Source organism: Leptinotarsa decemlineata, unplaced genomic scaffold, assembly GCF_025532065.1.
Source record: "Leptinotarsa decemlineata unplaced genomic scaffold, Ldec_3_MD MMD2_tig00026282_RagTag_RagTag, whole genome shotgun sequence".
In the NCBI taxonomy this organism is placed as follows: Eukaryota; Metazoa; Arthropoda; class Insecta; order Coleoptera; family Chrysomelidae; genus Leptinotarsa; species Leptinotarsa decemlineata.
The window spans coordinates 22,206,620-22,230,312 of record NW_027412668.1 but is presented as its reverse complement, the minus strand read 5'-3'; the positions used below and the strand labels follow the sequence as shown (position 1 = coordinate 22,230,312).

The window sequence follows — 23,693 nt, the reverse complement described above, 5'->3', positions numbered from 1 at the left end:
AGAATTATTGAAAGAAATGATTTGCGGAACTAGGTTTGATTGTTCGTGGTTGGCATTTCCTGAAAATTTACCTCGGAATTGTCAAAGTTACTTTCCTGATTTTCATTTTCGCAGTATAGAAATTCGTCATAATGTTCGTTATAATCTTCTTCTGATATAAAATTTCTTTGGGGTTGGTTTTGAAATGAGTTTGAGGGACCTGATCGATAATTAGGGGCGTTTCTTGTCGAAACACTCATTGGTACTGGTTTATTTGTTTGATATGTATTTCTGGTGGATACACTCATGGGTGTAGGTTTTGTGAGGTTCTGATTCTGATTGGGCCTGAAAACATTTCTGTTTTGAAATGGTTGTCTAAAAACTTGCGCGTTGGTAAAGAATTTTTGGGGTTGGCTTGGTGCTCGTGGCTGAATTGGTATTGGTTGTGAAGGAAATTGATTTTGCTGTCTGAAAAAGTTATTTGGTGTACTATAATTATTGGCAGGAGAAGAATTTGGCTGTCTGATCTGAATTGGTGTTCTAGAAGGTTGAAAGTTTGGTCTAAATGTATTCTTATTTGAGAAATTTTGGCAGTAATGTACATTGTCTTCCTGTAAAACAAACTGCAATGCTTCACTGAGAGATTTGGGTTGCATACAACGTATTGTAGTACCCAAGGGTTCCTTGAGCCCAGAAAGAAAGGTTTTCAATGCCAAATTGCTATATAAATCTCTTTTACACCTTTTAGATTCTTGTGTGATTTCGTGAACGTCGATATAATTGCACAATAGGTTCAATATATTTAAACACCTATCATAGAACTGTTGAGGCTTTTTATTAGGGGATTGCCTGAGCATAACCATGTCTCTGTTTAGGCAAGTTTCATCCCTTTGATCGGCAAAGTTTCTGGTTAATGTATCTTTGAGTTCTCTCCAATTTGAAACATTCTGTATATTGGCTACTACTTTAGCATTGCCTGATAATTTTGAAATGAGACAGTTCAGCAAATAAACATTTTGAAAACTTGTCGGCTCAGCCACATTATAAAAAGTATTAATTATTGAATCACAAACTGCTAGATATCTATTTAAATCATTAGGGTTGCCGTCGAATTCAGGCACACACCTAAGGTATTCTGATTTGAATTGATTAGCCATTATTATATTCGAACTACTAGAATAATTAGGCAAAGAAACTGAAGAGTCAGCTGAAGGGTTTTCGTTATTCAAATTTAATTTTCCAAGAATTTGAGATAAGTTATCAATAGACATTTAAAAATTACGACTTACATTGAAATTGTAAGAACTTTGAGCATCCTTTATAAGGTAGACGACTGGTTCCTCGATTTTTGATTTCCAGAAAGACTTCCTTGCGAGACTGGACGATTCTGTTCCACTCCCCGATGATCTGCCTGTTGAGGGTAGCTAAAGGTCCACGATGGATTGGGTTTCTTGAGGTTTGAAGAGCCACTCCTTCACAAACACCTCCACAAGACAAAACAACAAGTTCGATACCCGATAAATCGTTGAAACGAAAACTGCACGTTCGATACGTTCAATTTCGAGTATCCTACCGACTGCGCCAAATATAACTTTCGGATGTCAAAGTCCTTTTTTAAAAATTAATTTTATTAACAGAAAATGATGTTAACAGTATGAGAGCAAAATTATAACTGAATTACAAAAGTATTCTTCCCATGAAGATAAGAATGTTTGTACATCAGTTTCCCAGAATCGCGAGATTCTGCTTCAGCATGGTCAGCGGTTCACATGGGAACGGGCGATATAATTCCTGTGACAATATACATTAGTTCTCAATGATATATTTCTTTTTTGTCGAAACTGGATTTCATTCCAGTTTCTGCACACCATGTTCCTTTTGAGTTGGACTAGCTGTACCCGATGACGGATTTTTCCACCTGTCGCTTATACGTTATACGATTGTATGATTTGCTAACATAAATCCTTACGTTTTGAAGAAGTAGTCCATCTTGGAGTTCCGTGGCGGCAGTGGTAGAGGGAGGATGTGCTGATAACGTCCGCCCACAAAGAAGGTACGCGGATGTCATGTGCTATCGTGGGGCTCCCCTTTGTGTTGTGTTAGTCCATTGTGTTAATAACTGAAATGTGTAACTGTTTTTTTTAAAGTGACCAATAAAGGGCCCCCTTTATTCACGCCGGTATCCAGGCCGGGTGGTTCGGATAACCACGTAAAGGGGGCTGTATATGTAGAAAAAAAACCAAAAGGTCTACCAAGCAGGAGACGACTTCATACCAATTGATGATGTGGTATGTAAAAAAATCAAGAGCATTACCCGTCAAAGTTTTTATAGTTGTCGACCAAATTAAAGTGATCACGGATTCTTTTTTTCAAGGATCTACTGGTCTGGCCCACGTAGACTGCAGAACAATTGGGGGATAGCATATAAGTTGATTAACTTCAGATTTCTCTAGGAAATGAATTTTGTCCGCGTTTATGACAAATCTGTCTTCCATATAATTATCGCTGGAGAAAGAAATCGTGAGGTTGCTATTGAATCTGTTGAGAATATTTTTAAGATCATTAGATATTGAGAAAAAATCAATCCAAACCGTAAGAATGGATTTAGGGATGTGATGTTTCTATTGCGGGATTTTGATAAAAATTGATGATACTGTTTCTCCATGACGTGATCTGCGAAACAGTTGCTGAACCCTATCCATCTGATAATATTATATTTTTGTGAGATCTTTGAAAATTCATAAGGATAGAAAAATCTAGAAAATTAGTAGTTGAAATCTATACATTTGTGTATGTTTGGATAACAATCAAAAGGAATCACTGTATCCGTATTAGAAGATTTTTTGTGGATATAAAAGTTTAAATATTTATTCTGCTTTGTGGTGAGTAAATCTAAAAAGGGTTTATAAGCAGTTGTTTTTTCTCTTTCCATAATGAAAATTTTAGAATGATCTACATGTTGGTGCATATTCGAGAGATGATCAAAACTCCTGATGGTGCTAACTTGGTTAGCGAAACGTGGTTAAGAAAAATAGTTTAAATCATTATCACTAATAGATTCAATGAATTTTCTATTATGATAAATCTTCGAACCACTATCCAGCCTCAGTTGATATGTTCTATCTCTCAACTTATTTGAAACCACACCTGGGGTCCAAGGTATCTACTATTTGGTTTCCATTCAATGTAACCTCTTGTTTCTTATTTAATGCAGGTACTATCTTGCCCCTCTTCTATTGTAATTTTCTTGTTGGTGAACTTGCTTATGGTTTATCACTTTCTTATAATTATCATCAAAAAGTTGGATTCAGTGAATCAGATGTGCAAGGTGAATTGATCGGAGTTATCTAGAGATGAGAAGTGGTGCTGGTGATATATTTTCGTCAATGGGAGCATTGTATGTAATGAAGCAAGGTGAATATCTTTCTTTTCTACGATTACCTTTTTAAAAAATTCTTTACAGTTGCCATACTGCTATACTGTTCCACTGCGCATGATTAAGAAAAGTTATTACATGATTGAAGTGCCATTCTTTTGCAGAATTCATAAACTGTGTCGAGGTACATTGAGGTCCTCCGTCAGAAACTATTACAAGTATAAGGGGAATGCCGAAAAGAGCACACCTTTTTATGATATGTATGTTGTGCATTTCTTGATCCCCAATGTATTTCTTTAATGTCCCTCCTTTTATTTTTTGAACGGGTCGACTCAAAAAATCGAAATTTGGTATAATGAAATTAATGCATGAATACTTTATTTTGAAGTGAAACTTTCAAGATGGCGACTGGGCGCCATCGGAAAAAAATTAATTGGAAAGGGGGGTCTTGTGATACATCTTTTTGAAGCTCCTGACAAATGCTTCACAACTCTAGAATATACACAACTCTAGAATATCTTTAACTCCTACAAAATGATGAAAATTTTAATAATTGCCTGAATACATTGCCTGAATAATATGAGCTTGAGGTCAGTTCAGAAGATGCTAGAAATGGTTGCCTTGAACTTCTTGACATATTAATAGCCTATCCAATATTTCACGCCAAACATTTTCGAATACAGTAACGTCAATATTTCTACAAATATTCATTATTCTCTGCCGTGTATCCAATATTGAAGCGGGTTAAGTTCCGTACGTAAGCTTCAAATAGCTCCAGAAAAAAATCCAAATGTGTCAAATTCAGGCGAGCTAGCTATCCAGTCTGTAGGACCTCGACGTCCAATCCAACGACCGGAAAAAGTAGTTTCCAAATAGTTTCTTACTTGTCTGGAGTAATGTGGTGGTGCTCCATCTTGTTGGATTACAATATCCATATCGAATTCATTAGGATTCACTTCGATGATTTTAGTGATGGTGGGTCAAATTCAAATACAGTTTCCCTGTTAAATTTTGATCAATAAATAGAGGTCCTACAATATGGTTTCCCAATATTTCTGCCCAAACGTTAATTTTTTCTGGATTTTGGGTATGTGTTTCCCGGAAAACGTGAGGGTTGGTGTCACTCCAATAACGGCAATTTGATTTCGCAGAATTTTGTTCTTCGATCAGGGTCATCTTCAGTTGATTGGTGTACCATTTTAATTCTGTATGGATGATACCTATTCCTCTTCAAAAGTCTCCACACAGTAGAAGGAGACACCTCACAACATTCGCGACGGAATAAGTAGACTGTTCAAGATTTACTACCATCTCACCAATTATTTGCACTTGCTGTTCTTCCGGAATGGACGGATGACCTGGGGGCCTTTTGTTATGTACACTACCGGTAGTTGTGAATTTGGATACAAGTTCCCTCAAATATTTTCTACCGATAGGACGATTCGAAAAACGGTCATTGAAAATCCTTTCGGTCTCGTGAAAGTTACGCGTCGCACCGTAAATAAAAATCGCTTAAATTTTTTTTTCCAATAGACGAGAATTGACCTTTTTAGAGATAGTAGTCAAACCGAAAACTAAATGAGAATATTGTAATGGAACAATGATGTTCATTGTCGTACTGACATTTTTTGACGTTTTTATAAACAAAAAATAACTCAACAAACCTTATCGGATTGTTAGAATTGCCGTATGGCAGATAAAAAAGAATATTTTTAGAAATATCCTAATGTGTTTGTCTTCAGGACATAATTGAATGTTCCGCCATTCTGTAGTAGATGAAGATATTGATTTCATATTCTAGGGTTGTGAAGTATTCGTATGGAGCTTCGAAATGATGTGTCACAAGACCCCCTTTCCATTTAATTTTTTTTCACGGCAAAATCCGAAAACCAACTAAAACATTGACGTTAGCCGTGAACGCCTACATTCCTGATTTTCTTTTTAAATATTTTTGAGATTGTCACAAAATACGTAGTAACCTGGCGGGACATTTACTTTTTTTTAAAGGTTAGTGGTCAGTTTCAACAGTTATACTTTTCCTAAAGACATACTGCTTGATGAAACTGCTTAATCAAAACTTTTATTTTCATAAAAGACGAGTGTAACTATGAGGCTACAATAACTTTTACAACTTCATTCAAAATATTTAACAACTGAACTCTATAAAATATACTTAATCGCTTTTGTTACTAAAAGTCTCCTTTGATCCCCGGATCAAAGGAGCCCGGTTCTCAGGGCTGCAAACAAAAACATATAATGACTTTTTCTCAAGTAAAACGAATGAGCAAATGCGTTCTTTCTGGTAACGAAAAGATTATTATTCTCAATGTACATGACGCTCTTATTCACCAAATTTCTCGTATACCGTTGATACTCTGATGGAAATGTGTTCGCAAATGAAAGATAAAGGCGTGGAATTACCAAAACCATTTTTAGTAAAAAAAACTGTACCTGTATGAATACAGGTCAGGTAATGAATACATTCATTCCATTTTAAGGAAGAAATACCGACTCTCCACAAAATAATGGAAGCCTTGTCGCCAATAGGAAATTGTACAAAACTTTCAAAGAGTTAAATTTAAACTGGGAAAACAGAGCATTGCTCTCAAATGAAACTGATGACATAATTTGCCTGGAGTAGTCGTTACCTAAAGCACAGATGAGAGTTTCGATGTGAGAATAAAAATATTTATTATCTGTATGAAACTTGACTTGAAGAAGTATACACTGTTGGAAAGATGTGGCAAGACAAAAACATAACAAACGCGACTGATTATTATCGATATTGGAAGCTACAGTGCGGTACGCGAAGTGATCTAGTAAGGCGATAGACATTCAATTAATAGTTGAAATTTTAGTTAAAGTGTTTGTTGTATTTAAAGTGAAATAAAGTTGAGTTTGATTATTCGGTGTAGTCAAGTATTGGTCAACTCACGGGGAAAAACGTAACAATATTCTTCTTAGAACACATACTAGAGAAATTATTATCAAGTTTGCCAAACACAAGACACTTGTCAATCAAATGACGCTTTGAACTCTTTCCAGAAAAAGATGTGTAGATCATGCAAAAAAGTAACTTTCAGATACAGATGGGGAAGTAGAAAACCAAAACCTGTCTTTCCCAAAAATTAATCTCTCCTAAAAATATACCCCTTTCACTTTTCAAGAACTGTTTTGGTTTCGAATCCATCTTGATGCTATGAATTCCAACAGAGTAATTTGACCTGACAACTAACTCTCTTTTTATGTTTGCATATAATGTGACAAATTTACATTGTTCGTTCTAGTATCTTAGAATCTTCCTGAAGTACCCAATTTCCCATCAATTGCAGAATTAGTTACACCACATATAATCATAGTTTTAATCAGTTCGTCTTGTAATTCGCCCTATTTGCATTTAATCCTGCATATACCTTTCGGCAGGAAATACTCTTCTGATTTTTATGAACGTTATGACATTTTATTTCTATCGTCCTCTGAGATTTTTAAAGTGGAAATGAAACGAAATTCTTCGCCAATGAAGTGTAGAAGTTTTGTACATTGAGTCGCTTTTGCTTTCTTCTTGTTGTGATCACCGATGTCACCATATCATTTTTAAACTTCCCAAGTTCTCCAATTCTCTGCAGTTTTACCTTGTCATGCACATTGAACTTACTCCCCTGCTTTACATCATAGTGATATTTCTCTTTTATATGTTCAGAATACGATTATGGTTTAAAAATTGATCGACTACGCCATGTGATATTTACATAAAAATTTATTATAAAATAATGTGGCACTAGGCGAGATGTCAAAAATCAATTTATTCGCCTCATATACAGAATGAAATATATTCTACAATACCCAATTCTAATTTGGATCAGAATGGCCACCAACAATATAAAACTTACTGTGAACTTCGTAGGGAAACGAAAATACTCAGGTTACCAATCAGTTCGATTCAGAGAAGCATCCAATTTCTCAATTTTGAGGATTTTATAAATATATTGAACCGTAGTTTCGATGTTCAATTAATGCGACAGTCCATCTCAAATTTCTTTGAAGGCTATAGAGAGTTTCAGGTTATATTCGTCGGCGTTATTGGTAAGAGAAAAGGTTGAATAATGACGTGGAATCTTCTTTTTCCATAAACGGTGAGTAGTTTGCAGTACTTTACAATCGAAAGTAACAACACAAACATTCGTAGGGTCATGAATAACATGTTCATTGAAGTTACTAATAGACATCATCGAAATATCTCTGAAAAGAAAGGTTTCTACCTTGTAGAGCGACAAGCGAAAACACAAGTAGTATGTATACAAACCATTTGAAGGAAGTTTTGGTTGTTTTCCGGGTTTTGCCGTGGTCTTCTTTGGTTATGATCTCCAAACGTTTCGACTGCAACTGCGGCACTCATCTTCAGTGGTGTGGTCGAAGTACTCTTCTGGACGTTGTATTAACTGCCATTGCGATGGTTGACGTAAAATATAATTTTATTCATAAAGATAGAGGTCGGTCACCCGGTTTTTCGGTATCGATACTTTTCCAACAGAGTAAGCATTGAATTTAATTTATGATTGTTGAACCTTGGCGGAATCATAGAGGTTATGTTATGTTCAGGTTAGACTAAACAACCTTATCCTGTTGATAAGTTATAATACTGGGAACGCGAAAATGCAAGCTACAAGTTTTTTGTAATTAGCTTCCCGGACAGAAAGTTTGACCATATTTGAATGAGTGGGCCCGAAATTTTTTTTGTAAATAAAAACTGACCAATGACTTCGATGGAAAGAAGATTTAGGTCTTGAGTAGGAAAGGTTATGGAAAAATTTGGGAATATTAAACAGAGATCAGACCAATCAGGGGACGGTACAAGGGAGGAGTGTTTTACGGACTTGGGAATACTAATTAGGCAGTTAATTGGAAATCGGACAGTTGCGAAAGGGTGTCGCGATCGAGACAGTTCCGCGAATTGAACCAAGAAGTTAATTTGGAATAAGAGGGTCGTCGCGATCTGATCATCAGGCGATTCGGTGATAATTAATCTAGCGTTCTCAGAGGAAATTGATTATAGTGGAATTACGGTAAATTGCGGTCAGTGGGTTAATTGTTGTGTTTCGTTTGGTGGCACTTAAAACGGATTTGTATTTCACACGGATACCGTACCAGAAAGGGAGACCAGAACCCAGTATAGTATCGTGAGTCAATTTAGTTTTTTTTTACTAACCCCCATATCGGTTTAGAGAGAGAAGATGCCACTTTAATTTTGGAATAATTGTTGTTTTCTATATGCGTAAATATCATAGCAGTAGTACACGTGGGTTTGAAGCTAAAAAATAGTACGGCTGCCAGGCAAATAATCACTTCAGAATTTCCGCCAAACTTGAATAGAGTAACTTAGGTTTTCGGGCAAGTTGAAATTCTACATTATGAGAGAATATATAACATTTTTCATTTGAGAATCAGCTATTTTAGACGTGCTTTCTTGTTAAATTTCGATCTTACCTTTCGAACATTTTTCATCAATGTTTTTGTTTTATTCTCATGTTATATTTTCACACGGTTATTTGTTATGGTCTATAAACATACCCGTTTATTATTTTTATTGATATTCAAAATTTGATGTGGAGAAATCTGCATCTGGTGACAGCCGCTGCCAAATTAATTTCAAAAAATAAATGAATCAGAAATGAGAATTTATTACACTGAAAACAGTCGGTATATTCAATAATAATAGAAAAACCATACATCGGTTATATTACAACGTGTCAACTGAAACTAATCCTGAAACATTTTTTGAAACTGGAACAGTTTCAGTTGATACGTAAAGAAGAGTACTTCGACCACGCCACTGAAGATGACTGCCGCAGTTGCAGTTGAAATGTTTGGAGATTATGACCAAAGAAGACCACGGCAAATCCAGGAAACCAACCAAAACATTGACGTCAGCCGTGAAAGTCTACATTCCTTCATTTAATAGCAGGGGAGCCCACGATGCAAAATGAGGATTTAGTCGAGCATCATTGAGACGTATTAGGTTGCAAAGCTCAGATGATAAGAAAAAAATGTTATATAATATATACCTTTTCATCGGTGGGAACAGCGGCTATAGATTTTTAAATATGTAAAAAAATACTGTTGCATGGACATACTCGAGCGCGTCAGATATTGATAGCATCAATGTCTTACGTATTTTCAATAATGTTGGTATGTTAATCTGATCGTTTGCATAATGTGGGTGGTTGTACGTAAGGGTTGAAAGTGAAAAGAAAAAAAATGTAATCAAGCGCATCAGATTTTCTGAGGGGGTGCTAAGTTCAACAAAAAAAGCTCTCGTTCAATAATCTGACGAATCCGATCTGACGCAAACTCGCGGCCATTATTATACTCTGCAAAAAAAATTCGGCATTTTGAAATACTCAAGCGCGTCAGATTGAGATATATATGGTTCATCTTTATGTTTTAGACGTGCTGTCTCATAATCTGACGATTATCTAGGGGGATTCGCTTAATCTGGCAAAAACAATATTTTTAAATTTTTTTTTTAATTCATTGAACTTACTTAATTGGAAAGCTCAGAAATAGCATGCAAATAAATAAGTGTATGTTTTTTTAGTGAAATACTTGTATTTACAAGAAAATAATTGTGAAAAAATGCTCAAAAAATTCAATTTTTTATAATCAATCGATTAATTAGTGAAGAAAAGAGAAATGAAACTCTCTATGTTTTTTACCACTTTCATTTGTAACTAACGTCACTGCAGTTTCGTCCTATAAAGACATTTTCAAACTTATGTATTGTATAAATGTCCTTATAGGACGAAACTGCAGCAATGTTAGTTACGAATAAAAGTGGTAAAAAACTTAGAAACATAGTAACGGCTACATCCATTAATTAATTGATTAATTAATCATCATCTTCATCACGAACGAGTCTCTGTGATCAGCTGTGATGGCGTCATGGCAACATAATTCAGAGTGGGGACGGAGTGAGAGAGTAATAGATAGGGAAAAAATTAATATAGAATAGAGAAATAGAAACTTGGAGAAGGAAATATAGGTCTCACACAGCTGCACGCATTAAACTTTATCGAAACTTTACGTCACTCTCAAATTGTCAGATTACTGGAATATAAACTTTTTAGCAGGTAATTAACTCACCCTACCTTAATCTGACGCGCTCGAGAATTCCTAATAATCAATTTTTTTCTACTAATCTAATCCTTTATCCCTCACAGGCGGCCTTATATATGGGGTTCATATTTGGTGGAGGTACTTAACCAGGTACAAGGTATCCCCCTGTATATTAAACTGCTGCGCTTTATTATGAAGGAAAATTTATATATGAAATCAGTATTATTAATAGATAAAAACGTGCATAGGCCATCAGAAGTGCAAAATGTTACTGGAAAGATTTGAAATGTTCTATTCTCGGAATGTAGTCAATTTCCCCATCGATTGCCATCGTTTTCAATGGTGATGAAATTTGGAAATGATTTTGAATTTTTCAATACTTGATATATTAAAAGTGAATGGGAGGTATTTTGGAGGAGATTAGTTTTTTCTCACAATGTTTCCTTTCCCATTCAAACAAATTTCCAATGGCTGGGATTTAATTGAATAGTCGTATGAATGTCTTTACGTACTGTCATCGTGTCAAAAGTAGATTTGTCTTTTCCGGAGACATCCGAAAAATGCGTCTGTTTTGTGGAAAGTTGAATGTGTTGGTGAGGAGTTGAAAACAAGTGTAATTGAAACTTATAATAATGCTATTTCATATATTTCGTTGTGTAGCGTTATTGTGAATATTTGTTTCGATTCCATAACGAACGTTTGGAGTACAAACTGAATCGAAAAAAATTATATTTATGTAATTCAATGTTCTTATGAAACAAATTGTTTCGAAATTACTTATTCTCTTTGTTTGTATCTCAAAGAAACTCATGGACATGATCTACACATCTTTGTAAAGAGTTTATTTTTAACTTGATTGCTTTTTTCTTTCTTCGAAAGTTTCTTACATTTTTTGTATAAAAATTGAGAAGTAGAAACCAAAATAGCCTTATTCAGGGTATGTCAGGGTACTGTGAGAGGAATAACAAAAATCATAGTTATACGTTTTTTATCGTTATGTACATAGACTTTGAAAAAATAAGGTGAATGTTCAAATTTCGCGGGCTACGTACAGTCGATAAGCGATTTTTATATTTTTATATGTTGGTACACTCGTCTCGAACATATGTTCACAGTTTCAGCTGTTCCAGTATGTTTAGTTTGTTGATGAAGGGGATAGATGGTGTTACACGGTCAGTTTGGCTACAGTTCAGTACATGACCTTGATCACGAATGAACTGATAACAAACTGATTGACCCATCAGTTCATTCGAGAACTTGAAATGTTGACAGTGCCATACGGTGATTGTTCTCCGAGTCAGAAGAATGTTTAGGTATAAGCTTTTCACAGAAGGTCGAGGAGATGCTGCTCGCCCTGGACGTCCCAGCACATCAACAACCGACGAAAATGTTGAGGAGTTGCTGAAGATGTCGGCATATCGGTTGGTTCATGTCATGCAATTTTTTCGGAAATTTTGGGCATGAAGCGTATGGCAGCGAAGTTTTTTCCAAAAGTGCTGAATTTTGATCAAAAAACCGTAGCGTAAGCAAGCATCATGGGTATATAGTTATAACATATCGAAACCACAGTCCAATCGTCCCAATGGAAAAGCCCACGAGAGTCAATACCAAAAAGCACGCCTCAATACCAAAAAGCATGCCAAGCTCGATCAAATGTCAAAGTTTTCCTCATTGTTTTCTTCGATTATCGTGGCGTACTGCATCAGGCGTGTTTGCCACATGGTCTTACAGTCAATAAGGAGTATTACCTTGGAGTTATGCGCCGCTTGTTAGAAGAAATACTAATAAAACGTCCCATATTGTCCAAAAACAATTCATGACTTTTGCATCACGATTATGCACCTTCTCACTCGTCTTTGCTTGTTCATACTTTTTAAGCCAACAACAGCATTGTTATCATGCCTAAGCCATCGTATTCACCAGATTTGCCCCCCTGCGACTTCCCATGATTGAGGAGACCCATGAATGGACGGCGTTTTGCGAATATTGAGGAGATAAAAACCGAATCGTTGAGAGAGCTCAAGGATATACCAAAAGGATGCATATCAGAGCTGCTTCGAGGTTTGGAGAAAACACAGGCACGAGTGTATTATATCTGAGGAATATAAATAAATATTTTTTGACAAAAATGAAAATTCCCCTAATATTTTGAACAGACACCTACAATCTGAAAAAAAAATTATTGTAATGAAGAACTTTATGAAAAAGGTCGATAATAAACTCTGATTTCCCCCTAAAAAGTGACTTTCATTCAAAATAGTTTTGTGTTAACAAATTAAGGTAGTTATCTGAGCTAGAATAGCTATTTATGATATAATTGTTAAATGTAAGGTTTTATTTTGTGAGTGAAAAAGTTTGCGATACAAGCGTAGTGAGTTGAGCAATTTCACGAACAAAATCAAACTTACTTTCAATACAATTATCATACAAAGTTTTTTGGGCAACTGTCCTGTTTTAATAACGAAATAGATGAATTTAATATTTCTATATAAACACAATTTGACATCTCTTGTCAGTTAACTATTCTCATGTTATCGCATTTGCTGTGAAGTAATCGTGTCAGGTGACGCCGAATCACCAGGTTACCAACATTGCTTACAGCTAACGCGTTTTATTTAAAGTCACATTTGAAGTTCTTTCTGGTGTTCAATATGGAACTTGTCAACTTTGTGGAGCAAGTTTTCAATGACAAAGTCGAGTGCGCTCGTTTTGAAAATGGTGTTAATACAAGCAAATATTTCAAGGTGATAGCATTCTTAAAGCAGTGTCAACCCAGGTGGTATAAACACGTTTGGGAAAATGCTCTATACAATTGCTAAGTTTCTGAACCTCCCGAAACCAAAGGAATATATTGGTCACTGTTTCAGAAGGTTTTCTGCTTCTTTGCTAGCAGAGTCAGGAGCAAATATAACAGATATTAAGAAGCACGGGTGATGGAAGTCTACAACAGTAGCCGAGGGTTACATCGATCAATCTATTTCTTATATAAAGGCTATTGCTGAAAGAAAAATCCCAACAGCTAGCTCCAGAGTTACATAATCGTCCAAAAATTAAATGTAAATGCCCATGAAATTGTCAATTCAGATAGTTCAAATATATTACAAGGCTCTTTAACATCCCAAGGTATTAATATCAGCAGTTGTTCTAATTGTACTATTATAGGGACTTTCATTAGGCGTTAAATTGTACTTTTCATATTGATGTTCATAAATAATAATAATGTAATTTATGTATATAATACATTTGTTACATAATTTATTTGTATCTATATCTATTGTTAATAATAAAACTTTCTTGAAAATTGAATAATTATGTTTTGTTTATTGCTATTTGGTCGAAAAAATCGTGTTGAAAATACTTTTAACACGCTACTTTGTAAACATCATCTTTTAAAACTCTTAACAACGATTAAAAATGTCACTTTTAATGGCAGTTGTACAAAAAACTATTTGTGTGTCAGCCATTTGAGATGGACAAGTACTTTTGTCACTAAGAACTTGGAACAACCGCCAAGCTAGAATTCTCTTTATTTATGATTTACAAGTTGAAACACTCTGCTAAGCCATAATCTATTGTGTTAACTAATTTAAGGCATCCTGTTGAGCTAGTATTTTTGTGAATTTAAGATAGTTTGATTGAAATTCAGATAAACTTTTAATCCCTTTTTTGGAGCAGATCAAAGTTGTCGAGATAAATATAGTCAATAACAAATATGAGAGTCAGGCGAAGATTATTCAAGTAAATAATCAGGAATGCGAATGAGATTCCAGTATTCAGCAAATTTGATGGAGTACAAGTTACTGGGAATTTATCTAATGGAAATGATAAAGTGTGCTTATTGAATTCTTGGGTTTATGTATTCAAAGAAGTCACTCTTATCTTGGCAGCGAAAAAAGCAAACAACATGTAGGTTGACAAATATATTGAATAAGAACTTAACAATTTTCGTGAAATTATTGAAATTCCAAGATGAGTTGACAGTGTTCATATTTTAGATTCGATTTTTAATCGAGAGTACAAAGATTGAATAACTGAGAAAAACAATCGCCAATGATCAAACTTCATTTTATATATAATGCTGCCTTTATTTTAATCTTCGAAAAGATAATGACAAACTGATATAAAATTTAAAAAATTGTACATTGTCAATCAGAGGACCACATTTTGGAAGGATTGAAACTTCAAGGTATTGATGAATAAATATTCATTTTGTAAAATATCATGAATAATAACTGATTGATTCTATAACATTTGATTTGAAAATGGACAATTTTTAGGGCACTTATTGTGACGATTTCGATAGTTTTTGCATCTGACACCGAACGGCTCAGGAGTGAATCTGAAGAAACTTTCGATAGTAGATAAAGGTAAAATTTCAAAAAATCAAAATTTAAACCGATTATTTTAATAGTGCCATTTATAGGTGATTTGTTCATTATATGACTGAAAAAATGTATTCTGCTAACACATGTTTCCCCAAAAAGTTGAATATATCTGAATTCACGTGTTACTCATATCATAAATCATCAAATGAAGAAAGTTTACCAATATTCAAAAACAGATACTGAGTAGATACATGCAGGCAATATGAAAAGTGTATATATGTATTGAACAACGAAAGTTCAATACATTCATACACATAAATTTTTTTATTTTTTCTAATCGTGGGAAATGAAATTTTCCAGAGAGGTTTATTAAAAGTGTCATGCACGTATTTGGAAAATCCTCTGGAAATAAGCTATCAACAGATAAGTGTTTCTTACTGTTTTTTGGGTATACGCGAGAATGGTGTCAAAGTTTCCAACTCCTAAATAAAAGATAGTGAATTTTGTTTTTCATCTATTGACAGTTACTCATCAAAGTTCCAGTCATTTTGGAGGCGCAGTTTTTATGTAACAGTTGTTTCAGTGAGTTGATGTGAGTATTTTTATGAAAATGGACAAAATCGAGTATCAAGCTGGCATTAAATATTTGTTTTTGAAAGGCAATGCGCCTACGCAATTCAAAAATGAGTTGAATTCTGTGTATGGGGACTCTACACCATTATTTACCATAGTGACATTTTGGGCAGTTGAATTTAAAAGTGGTCGTAAGAGCTTGGGAGAACATGCCTAGAAACCTATGCGATTTATTTCGAGCGAAAATTCACGATATTGAATTGTGTACGGAGAGATTGGAAGAATCCAACCACATACTCAAGTCAATGAAAATATTCTCGAACAGTCAAGCGGCGTTGAAAGCCCTTGGCTCCTACCGAGCAACGTCTACATTGGTACCAAATTGCCACAAACGACTCTCCTCAATAGGAAGACTCAACAGATTGTCTCTGTCTGGATTCCTGGCCATACCGGCCTGGAAGGCAATGAGGCTGCTGACTCTCTTACAAAGGAGGGTGCTGCAAGCAGATTCATCGGATCAGAACCTGTTATTGACATCGCTTCAGGCTTTGCCAAACAAATATTGAACAGCTGGATGGCAATAACATTCATGGACTTCTGGCAGAATCTTCCAGGAGTGGCTCACTCCAAGGCGTTCATTCACCCTTCGAAGCTTGATACCAAACAGTTGTTGGACTGCAATAGGGATGAACTACGATGTCCAACAGGCCTCCTTACAGGTCACTGTCATTTAAATCTACATATGCAGAGACTCAGAGTGTCGGAAAACAGTGTGCGTAGCCTCTGTTTGGGAAATGATAGAACCTGATTCGGTCCCGGCTGGGGATCGAATCAGGTTTTTGGAGTTCGGCAGAGCCGTACTCCTACCATCTGACCTGAAAGACCACTCACCATACGAACTAATCGGCTTCGTTAAGAAGCTGGGTTCATTTGGTTGAGTGTGAGTAGGTGTGAGCTACAATAAACCCTTGCGGGTTACGGTGGAGGCTCGAATAGAATCTCTCGGTTTGGACTTAGCCTAATCTAACCTAAGAGCTTGGGAGACGGTGAATGTTCGGGACGTCCAAAAACTGCAACAGCCGACGAAAACATAGCCAAAGTTATAAACATGCCGAAAGAACGTGTTTGTCACATATTAAATCCACATTTAGACATGAGAAAGCTGGGCGTTGGGTGCCGCGTTTGATCATGTTAGATCAAAAACGTGTTAAAACGAACATTTCCAACGCTCTGTTCGTGCAATTTAGGCGAAATAAATTGGAGTTTTGGCGTCGAATGATTACTGTTGATGAAACTTGGAAACACCATTATACGCCCGAAATAAAAGTACTGTCCAAACAGTGGACTGCAAAGGGGGAACCGGCTCGATTATTTTCAAAAAGGAAAAATCATTACAGGAGCATAATACACATTATTACTTGACAAGTTGAAGGCAGAACTTGCGGATAAACAGCCACATTTGCAGAAAAAGAAGACCCTGTTTCACCAAGACAACGCACCGTTTCACACCTCATCGGTTGCCATGGAAAAATCCACGAATTACTGTTTGAACTACTTAGTCATCCGCCTTACTCACCAGATCTAGCCCCAAGCGACTTCTTTTTGTTCCCTCATCTGAAAATTGCACTTGGAGGACAGACATTTTCGCAAAATGAAGAGGCAATCACCTTCGTGAACAATTATTTCGCAGAGAAAAACACCGTGTATTATTTGGATGGGTGACAGAGATGGGAGCATCGTTGGGAGAAGTGTGTAGAGTTGAAAAAGACTATGTTGAAAAAAAAAAACGAATCTGAATAATCTCTTGTATCTTTAATAGGTCGGAAATTTTCCAGACCAACCTTTATACCCAAAAAATAGTAAGAAGTATTGTGTGCTTCACAAAAAAGGCTGTTAAAGATAAGAACGTGTTCATAACAAACTCAAAAACAAATGTGAGCTATCAAATTCTATATTTTAATACTTGGAAAGGGTAATAAAAGTGTGTGGGTTACCTTCAAATTGCAGCATATGATGACTGTAGCCGGAAGAAGTAGTGTAAATGCCGTGTATAAGGTGGAATACCACAGAGTTCCAGGGCCGCTAGAAAAGTCGGGACCACAAGCTCCTAATCCGGGGATGTAACTGTAAGGAGCAATGGCGAAAAGTGGTGGAATGCAAAGTAATAGCGATATGGCCCAACCTGCTCCTAATCCTACTAAGACCTAAAATTGAAAAGTCAGTTTATCCCATCAAACAATTATATTATATAGTTATCAAAGAAAATACGCTTTTGCAAAAATGAGGATACTCTTGTTATATTTTTGGATCAATTACGTTTTGAATTATCTACTGATCATAGATACAAAATTATATTGTTAGATCATCACAATAGTAGAAACACAGTCTTTATAATCTATACGAAGTCCAGTCGAACAGCTGAATAAAAGATTAATGTACCGGTATAATAAATTTACTAGTTAATACCTTATAAAACCTTCAGCATAAAAATAATGATTAGTCCTCGTATGAATACCACGCCGCCCATGCCATATGAAGAAACTGCCGACGTTCGGTACCTAACTATTTAGTTTTTATACCATTCGAATTGACTTCGTATATACTATACCACTAATAAAATTGAACCTCCGATATAAAAAATGAATTTGGCGAAATAATTTTTCAATGACTTGAACAACTATGGAAAAAACTATGGAAGAAATTCCAAAACTCCACGGCTTTTAAACTCGAAAAGAAATGACACTGAAAACCTCAGCGGTGAAAGCCTAATTCATTTTGTATGGAATAATATTGAAACGACAATAACAGCCATTAGGATGATGCCAATTTGATTGGCGAAAGAGTTTCATGCACCCCCATCTGTGATTTCTGAAATCATTTCATAATTTCGACTAGAACACTTGTACCGTTCTATAGTGTTTCTTTATTTATTCATTCAGGAATGAAAGAAATTTGTTCACTAATTTCGAAATATTTTTGAAAAAAAAAATAATAAAAATAAGAACGAAAAATGAAAAAATATAAAAAAATTCTGTCGGATATAATCCTACGCCCTTAGTGGTATTAGTCAAAGGAGTAATTGTTTTTTGATAGGTATCCGTCCATAAAACTACTGTGTCGGTAAGTGAATACTAGCCGGAACGAATTGTTTCTTTAGATAATTTGAATAAAAGTATTTTTTTCTGAAGAAAATCAGAGTTCTCAAGATTGTGGAAGGTTAGAATTTTCAGAAAGATCAAAAGAAAGAGTAGTTTTTGGGAGAGAAAGTTTTTAGCTTTCTACTACTCCATCTGATACAAAAAAAGGGATGAGAGAATCTTCCAAAGAAAGGAAGAAAGTAATCAATTTGAAAATAAGTAACTCTATACATGGATGTGTAGATCATGCAAAGAAGTAACTTTAAGAAAAAATAATATATAACCCCTTCAATTCAAAGAGTAGTTGTTCTCTGATAGCTATCCGTCCATAAACCTACTGTGTAGGTAACTGAATACTGGCCTGAAACAATTGTTTCTTTAGATAATTGGAATTAAAGTCTTTTTTGTGAAGAAAATCAGAGTTCTCAAGATTGTGAAAGGTTAAAATTTTCAGAAAGATCAATAGAAAGAGTAGTTGTTCTCTGATAGCTATCCTTCCATAAACCTACTGTGTAGGTAAGTGAATACTGGCCTGAACGAATTGTTTCTTCAGGTAATTGAAATAAAAGTCTTTTTTGTGAAGAAAATCAGAGTTTTCAAGATTGTGGAAGGTTAAAATTTTCAGAAATATCAATAGAAAGAGTAGTTGTTCTCAGATAGCTATCCGTTCATAAACCTACTGTGTAAGTAAGTGAATATTGGCCTGAATGAATTGTTTTTTTAGATAATTTGAAAAAAAGTATTTTTTCTGAAGAAAATCAGAGTTCTCAAGATTGTGAAAGGTTAGAATTTTCAGAAAGATCAATAGAAAGACTAATTGTTCTCTGATAGGTATCCGTCCATAAACCTACTGTGTAGGTAAGTGAATACTGGCCTGAACGAATTGTTTCTGTAGATAATTTGAATAAAAGTCTTTTTTTGTGAAGAAAATCAGAGTTCTTGAGATTGTGGATGGTTAGAATTCTCAGAATGATCAATAGACAAACTTTAGTTTTAGTGTACTATTTGAACTCGTCGAGATGAAAATTATTCTTTCATGGCTATCTAGGGGTATATGAATATTTTTCGAAAGTTATAAAAAAGTTGTGTAGAACGCAATGTGTGTACTTGTGTACTTACAAAAAAATATGTGTTTATCTTCATATACTAGTTGATAGTTTAACAAACATATACCTACAATATAACTGACAAATTTTTGCATGAACTGAATGGTCTACTAATACTCTTCCTGAATTGGAGAGTAATTAGGTAGTCACATTTTTTTTGTTTAAAGTGTTCGTTACTTGTGCACTACAATTTTTTGCAAACTCTTTGATAAAAAAGATTTGTCACAGGAATTCACTACCTATACGTTAACATTCGTGCAAACTCTGTAATTGAGAAAGATTTAAGTATTGTTCATTAACCTAATTTTGAACGTTATCAAGGGTTTTTATCGCGAATATCGTTTCATATTTTATATCCTTTATGTTGTAATAATCACATTACTGCATAGTTTTTGATAAACACATCAAAATATTTCGCTCTGTATTATTTTTGTTTATATATCTTTTTTTAGATTTGATTTTGTGGAAAATGGGAGTCTGAAACTCAAACACCTATCGTGTACAAGATGTGAATTCTTACTTTTTCTTCCTGATTTTTCACTTACCCATTCGGTTTGAAGAATTCGAAGATTCATTTTGTTGATTTTACCATCAAAAATAAGACATAAGTCTACAAAGAACTACGAAACGAAATTTTCTTGTATTTTCACTTTCAGGGCGGTCTGAAAAGTTCCTTGTCTATCTCCTTGAATCGACCTTTAGATCGACCATGTCTTATTCTGAAGGGTCGATCTTCGATTATTTGAATTTTGAACTTTTCCATCTTGCCTACTTTCTTTCTCTAGTCGGAATCCAAAGTTTGAACGTTGTGATTGATCATTTTGTTATAAATCTTCCTTCAAGAATAACAACTAAGTAGAATTTCAATATACGATTTTTTTTCACCCGTGTTGAACTAGGAGGAAATGCTTGAATCTATCATCAGAAAATAGATTACCAATTTGGTTGCTGTATGAAGTTAATTTCAAAAGATACAATTTTTGCCCTTCTGACAGATAGGAATCGACCTCAAGGAAACACATGTACACATCTGATATATTACACAAAGTCAATTTGTTAAGATACTTCTTTTACAATTTCTATGCTATTTTCATCTCATTAGTTGACATGGAGAACTCTAAAATGACGTTCATCTTGTTGAATCGTTCTCCAAGGAAAATAAGCCTCAATATGGTGTTCAAATTCGATTTTTAACGATACATTTTAACACTGTTTGCTTCCTATCCTCCTTCAAACTGTTAGGAAAACTCTTGCATACGTTTATTACTTTGAATAAATCTACAGCACAAATTTTGCCAGTGTACAATGGCGATTTTCAATAAAACTTCTTTCCCTCGCTACTTCCGTCTTTGCAGACGGTCTAAAAAAATATACACTTTCATCTTGTCACACAGAAGGTGTACACAGTAGATTATTCACTATTTCTACCTTATTTTAACCCCTTCAGATGGCCTAGAAAGGATTATCTATTTCAGTAAGTTAGTAAAGGAGGTTATAGAGAGTATTCATGATTTAATATTTTTATAGCAGTATAGGCACTGTTACATCTATCCGTCGCCACCAATGTTACGATTACGCATATCCAGACTAACTTTGTTTGAGAATACAAATCATCACAATAATAGTAATTTATATGGGGTCAGCCTTTCTACAGGAAAAAGTCCTTTTCATCTTCTCTGAGGTGGGTATTACCATACATGGGCTTCTTTGCTGGAACTTACCATTCTTAAATTTCTAGCGCAGCTTTTTCAAGTCACTAATAATCTGTAAGCGTTATCGTGGGAAGCTCGGTGAGCAGTTATCCATTTCCCCTCGTTCTCTGGTCTTTTCGATGAACCCACTGCGGGCATATTTCACAGAGGTCCAGAGGTCACATCGTTTACATCACTCTCCGCCATCGCGGAGGAATAGACAATTCCTCCGAGCTTAGTGAACCCTAGCAATTGCACCATGCTTGGAGGATCGCTGAAAATCAGAGCCAACTCCTTCGTTAATTTTCCATTAGGCCAGCTACGAATCAGCTCAAGATTATTCTCATTCTTTCAGGTATCTATTATCTCATGGGACTGGCCTCTGAATCTGATTTTTCAGTTCAAGCACGTATTGGTTGCTGAATGTTTCTTCCTTCGGAGTTGCAGACCTGCCACACATCCTAAAGTATTGATACCAGGATTGCTTCAAGACTTCTTTGATCGATTGGCTATCTATTCATCATAGAAGGACTTCGTCTTTTTTCAGGGCTTGGAGATTTGGGTCGTTTCTCTGTTCTTGGTGACTTGTGTCTCCACTCTGGTGTTGGTGAAGTCCTTTGATTCAAATATGTTTTTCATGAACTTTTTGCATTACAATTTCAACGTCACTTAGGTATTTGTCAACTGCATTTCCGTTCTTTTGAAAGCAATTTTGTCAGTATCAACCTATATAGTGCCGCTATCAATTCAGCATGCATCGATAGGTGTCTAATAATCTTCAAGAGTTGCTCCAATTCTGTAACCTTCAATCCTTCAACTGATTGGTATTGCGATATCCACACGACAAACCTACAAAGTCGTCTGTCGTTATTGGCTTTGGCATACTTGCTTTGAGCACTGTTATCCATATCACATTTCCAGAGCTTCCACAATCCTTTGATAATCATTATAGCTGCTTCCTGGGCAGTAGCCCGTTGCTCTTCTTTTAGCCGTTGCCGTTGGCTACTAACTCGACTTGTCAATGGTACACAGCTTTTGATAATTAGCAATCAAAAGTTGAAGACTTTCCTCGTGGAAATGGCTAGAATCTGCCTAAGTGGTTGGATGCTCATATGAATATGATACAGTTGGTATTTTATTCACGAACCAGATTCTTTTTTGCAATATCTTTTGGAATTCGCACTTTTCTTGTTCTTCCGGATCGTTTTCCTTCTTCTTTTTTGTTTTACCTTTTTTTTTCGTTTCTGCTCCTGTTCTTCCTGTTGTTCTTTTCATATTTCAGTTCTTGTTTTCCTCGCATTCCTTTCTTTATTCCTCTCATTCTTTTCTTTTGCGATCATGTCTTTTCATAACATCTTTTCTTCAGCGTTCGTTCATATATTTTCAGGATGACCATGTATCGAATACATTTTACATTCAAACACTCTTGTATAGTCTGGTCAAATTAGACCAAAAAATAAGAGTGAAGCTACCTAAATTCCCCCAAGCTGAAAATCAGTGAGTTTATTTACAATATGATTAAAAATCAAATTTGAAAGTTCCTCATCTTTCCCCTATATAGAAAACATTTTATTCAAGGTCGAAGGTCAAAAAACTGAGTGAGTTTTTTGTGATTTTCAGCAAAACGGTGAGTTTTATCATAAAGATATTTCAGACAAAAATTGTAGATGACAAAATTATTCACGTATGCGTAAAACACAGAAGTCTGCCATTTTCGTTTGTTTCGAAAAGGTAGATTTTGATATTAACAACACAAATGCGATATACATCATTGACGGAGGATACTTACTACATCGCGTTGGGTGGGATAGCGAAGAAACATTTAACGTTATCATAGATAAATACGTACAGTATGTACGTCGACATTTTGGTTCCAGAGTTACTGTCATATTTGATGGCTATAATAATTGCACGAGAAATACCAAAGATGCAGAAAAAAGTCGTCAAAGATTTGCAACATTTACATCATATGTTATTTGATGAAAATATGACAGTTTCAACCAGTCAACAAAAATTTCTTACAAATACTCACAACAAGTCTCGGTTCATTTCAGTGTTGAAAGAAAAATTCACTGCTGAAAATATATTGGTGAAACAAGCTAATAATCATGCTGATGTATTGATAATTGAAACAGCAACAGAGCAATTCAATTTGACAAATACAACTATTGTTGTTGGTGAAGATGTAGACTTACTCGTATTACTCACTGCTCGAACTCTAATTGAAAAAACTATTTTCTTATTAAAACCAGGAAAAGCTCAACATCAATCGGAAATATATTCATCAAAAAGTGTATCTACTTTTGCAAAGTGTCAAAATCATGTACTATTTTTACACGCAATAACTGGCTGTGATATGACATCTGCATTTTACAGGAGGGGTAAAATAACAG

The 23,693-nt window shown here is 35.1% G+C and overlaps 2 protein-coding genes across 2 annotated transcripts in view; one reads left to right on the top strand and one right to left on the bottom strand.

The window, feature by feature from the left end:
- The window catches only part of LOC111507286 (uncharacterized), a 495,004-nt gene that overhangs the window by 34,665 nt on the left and 436,646 nt on the right, over nt 1-23,693 (bottom strand). The window contains exon 6 of the mRNA XM_074180055.1: nt 17,361-17,570. Within this exon, the coding sequence (XP_074036156.1) occupies nt 17,361-17,570 (210 nt within the window). The remainder of the gene's footprint in view (nt 1-17,360; nt 17,571-23,693) is intronic.
- The window catches only part of LOC111510262 (uncharacterized), a 261,734-nt gene that overhangs the window by 55,697 nt on the left and 182,344 nt on the right, over nt 1-23,693 (top strand). The window lies entirely within an intron of this gene.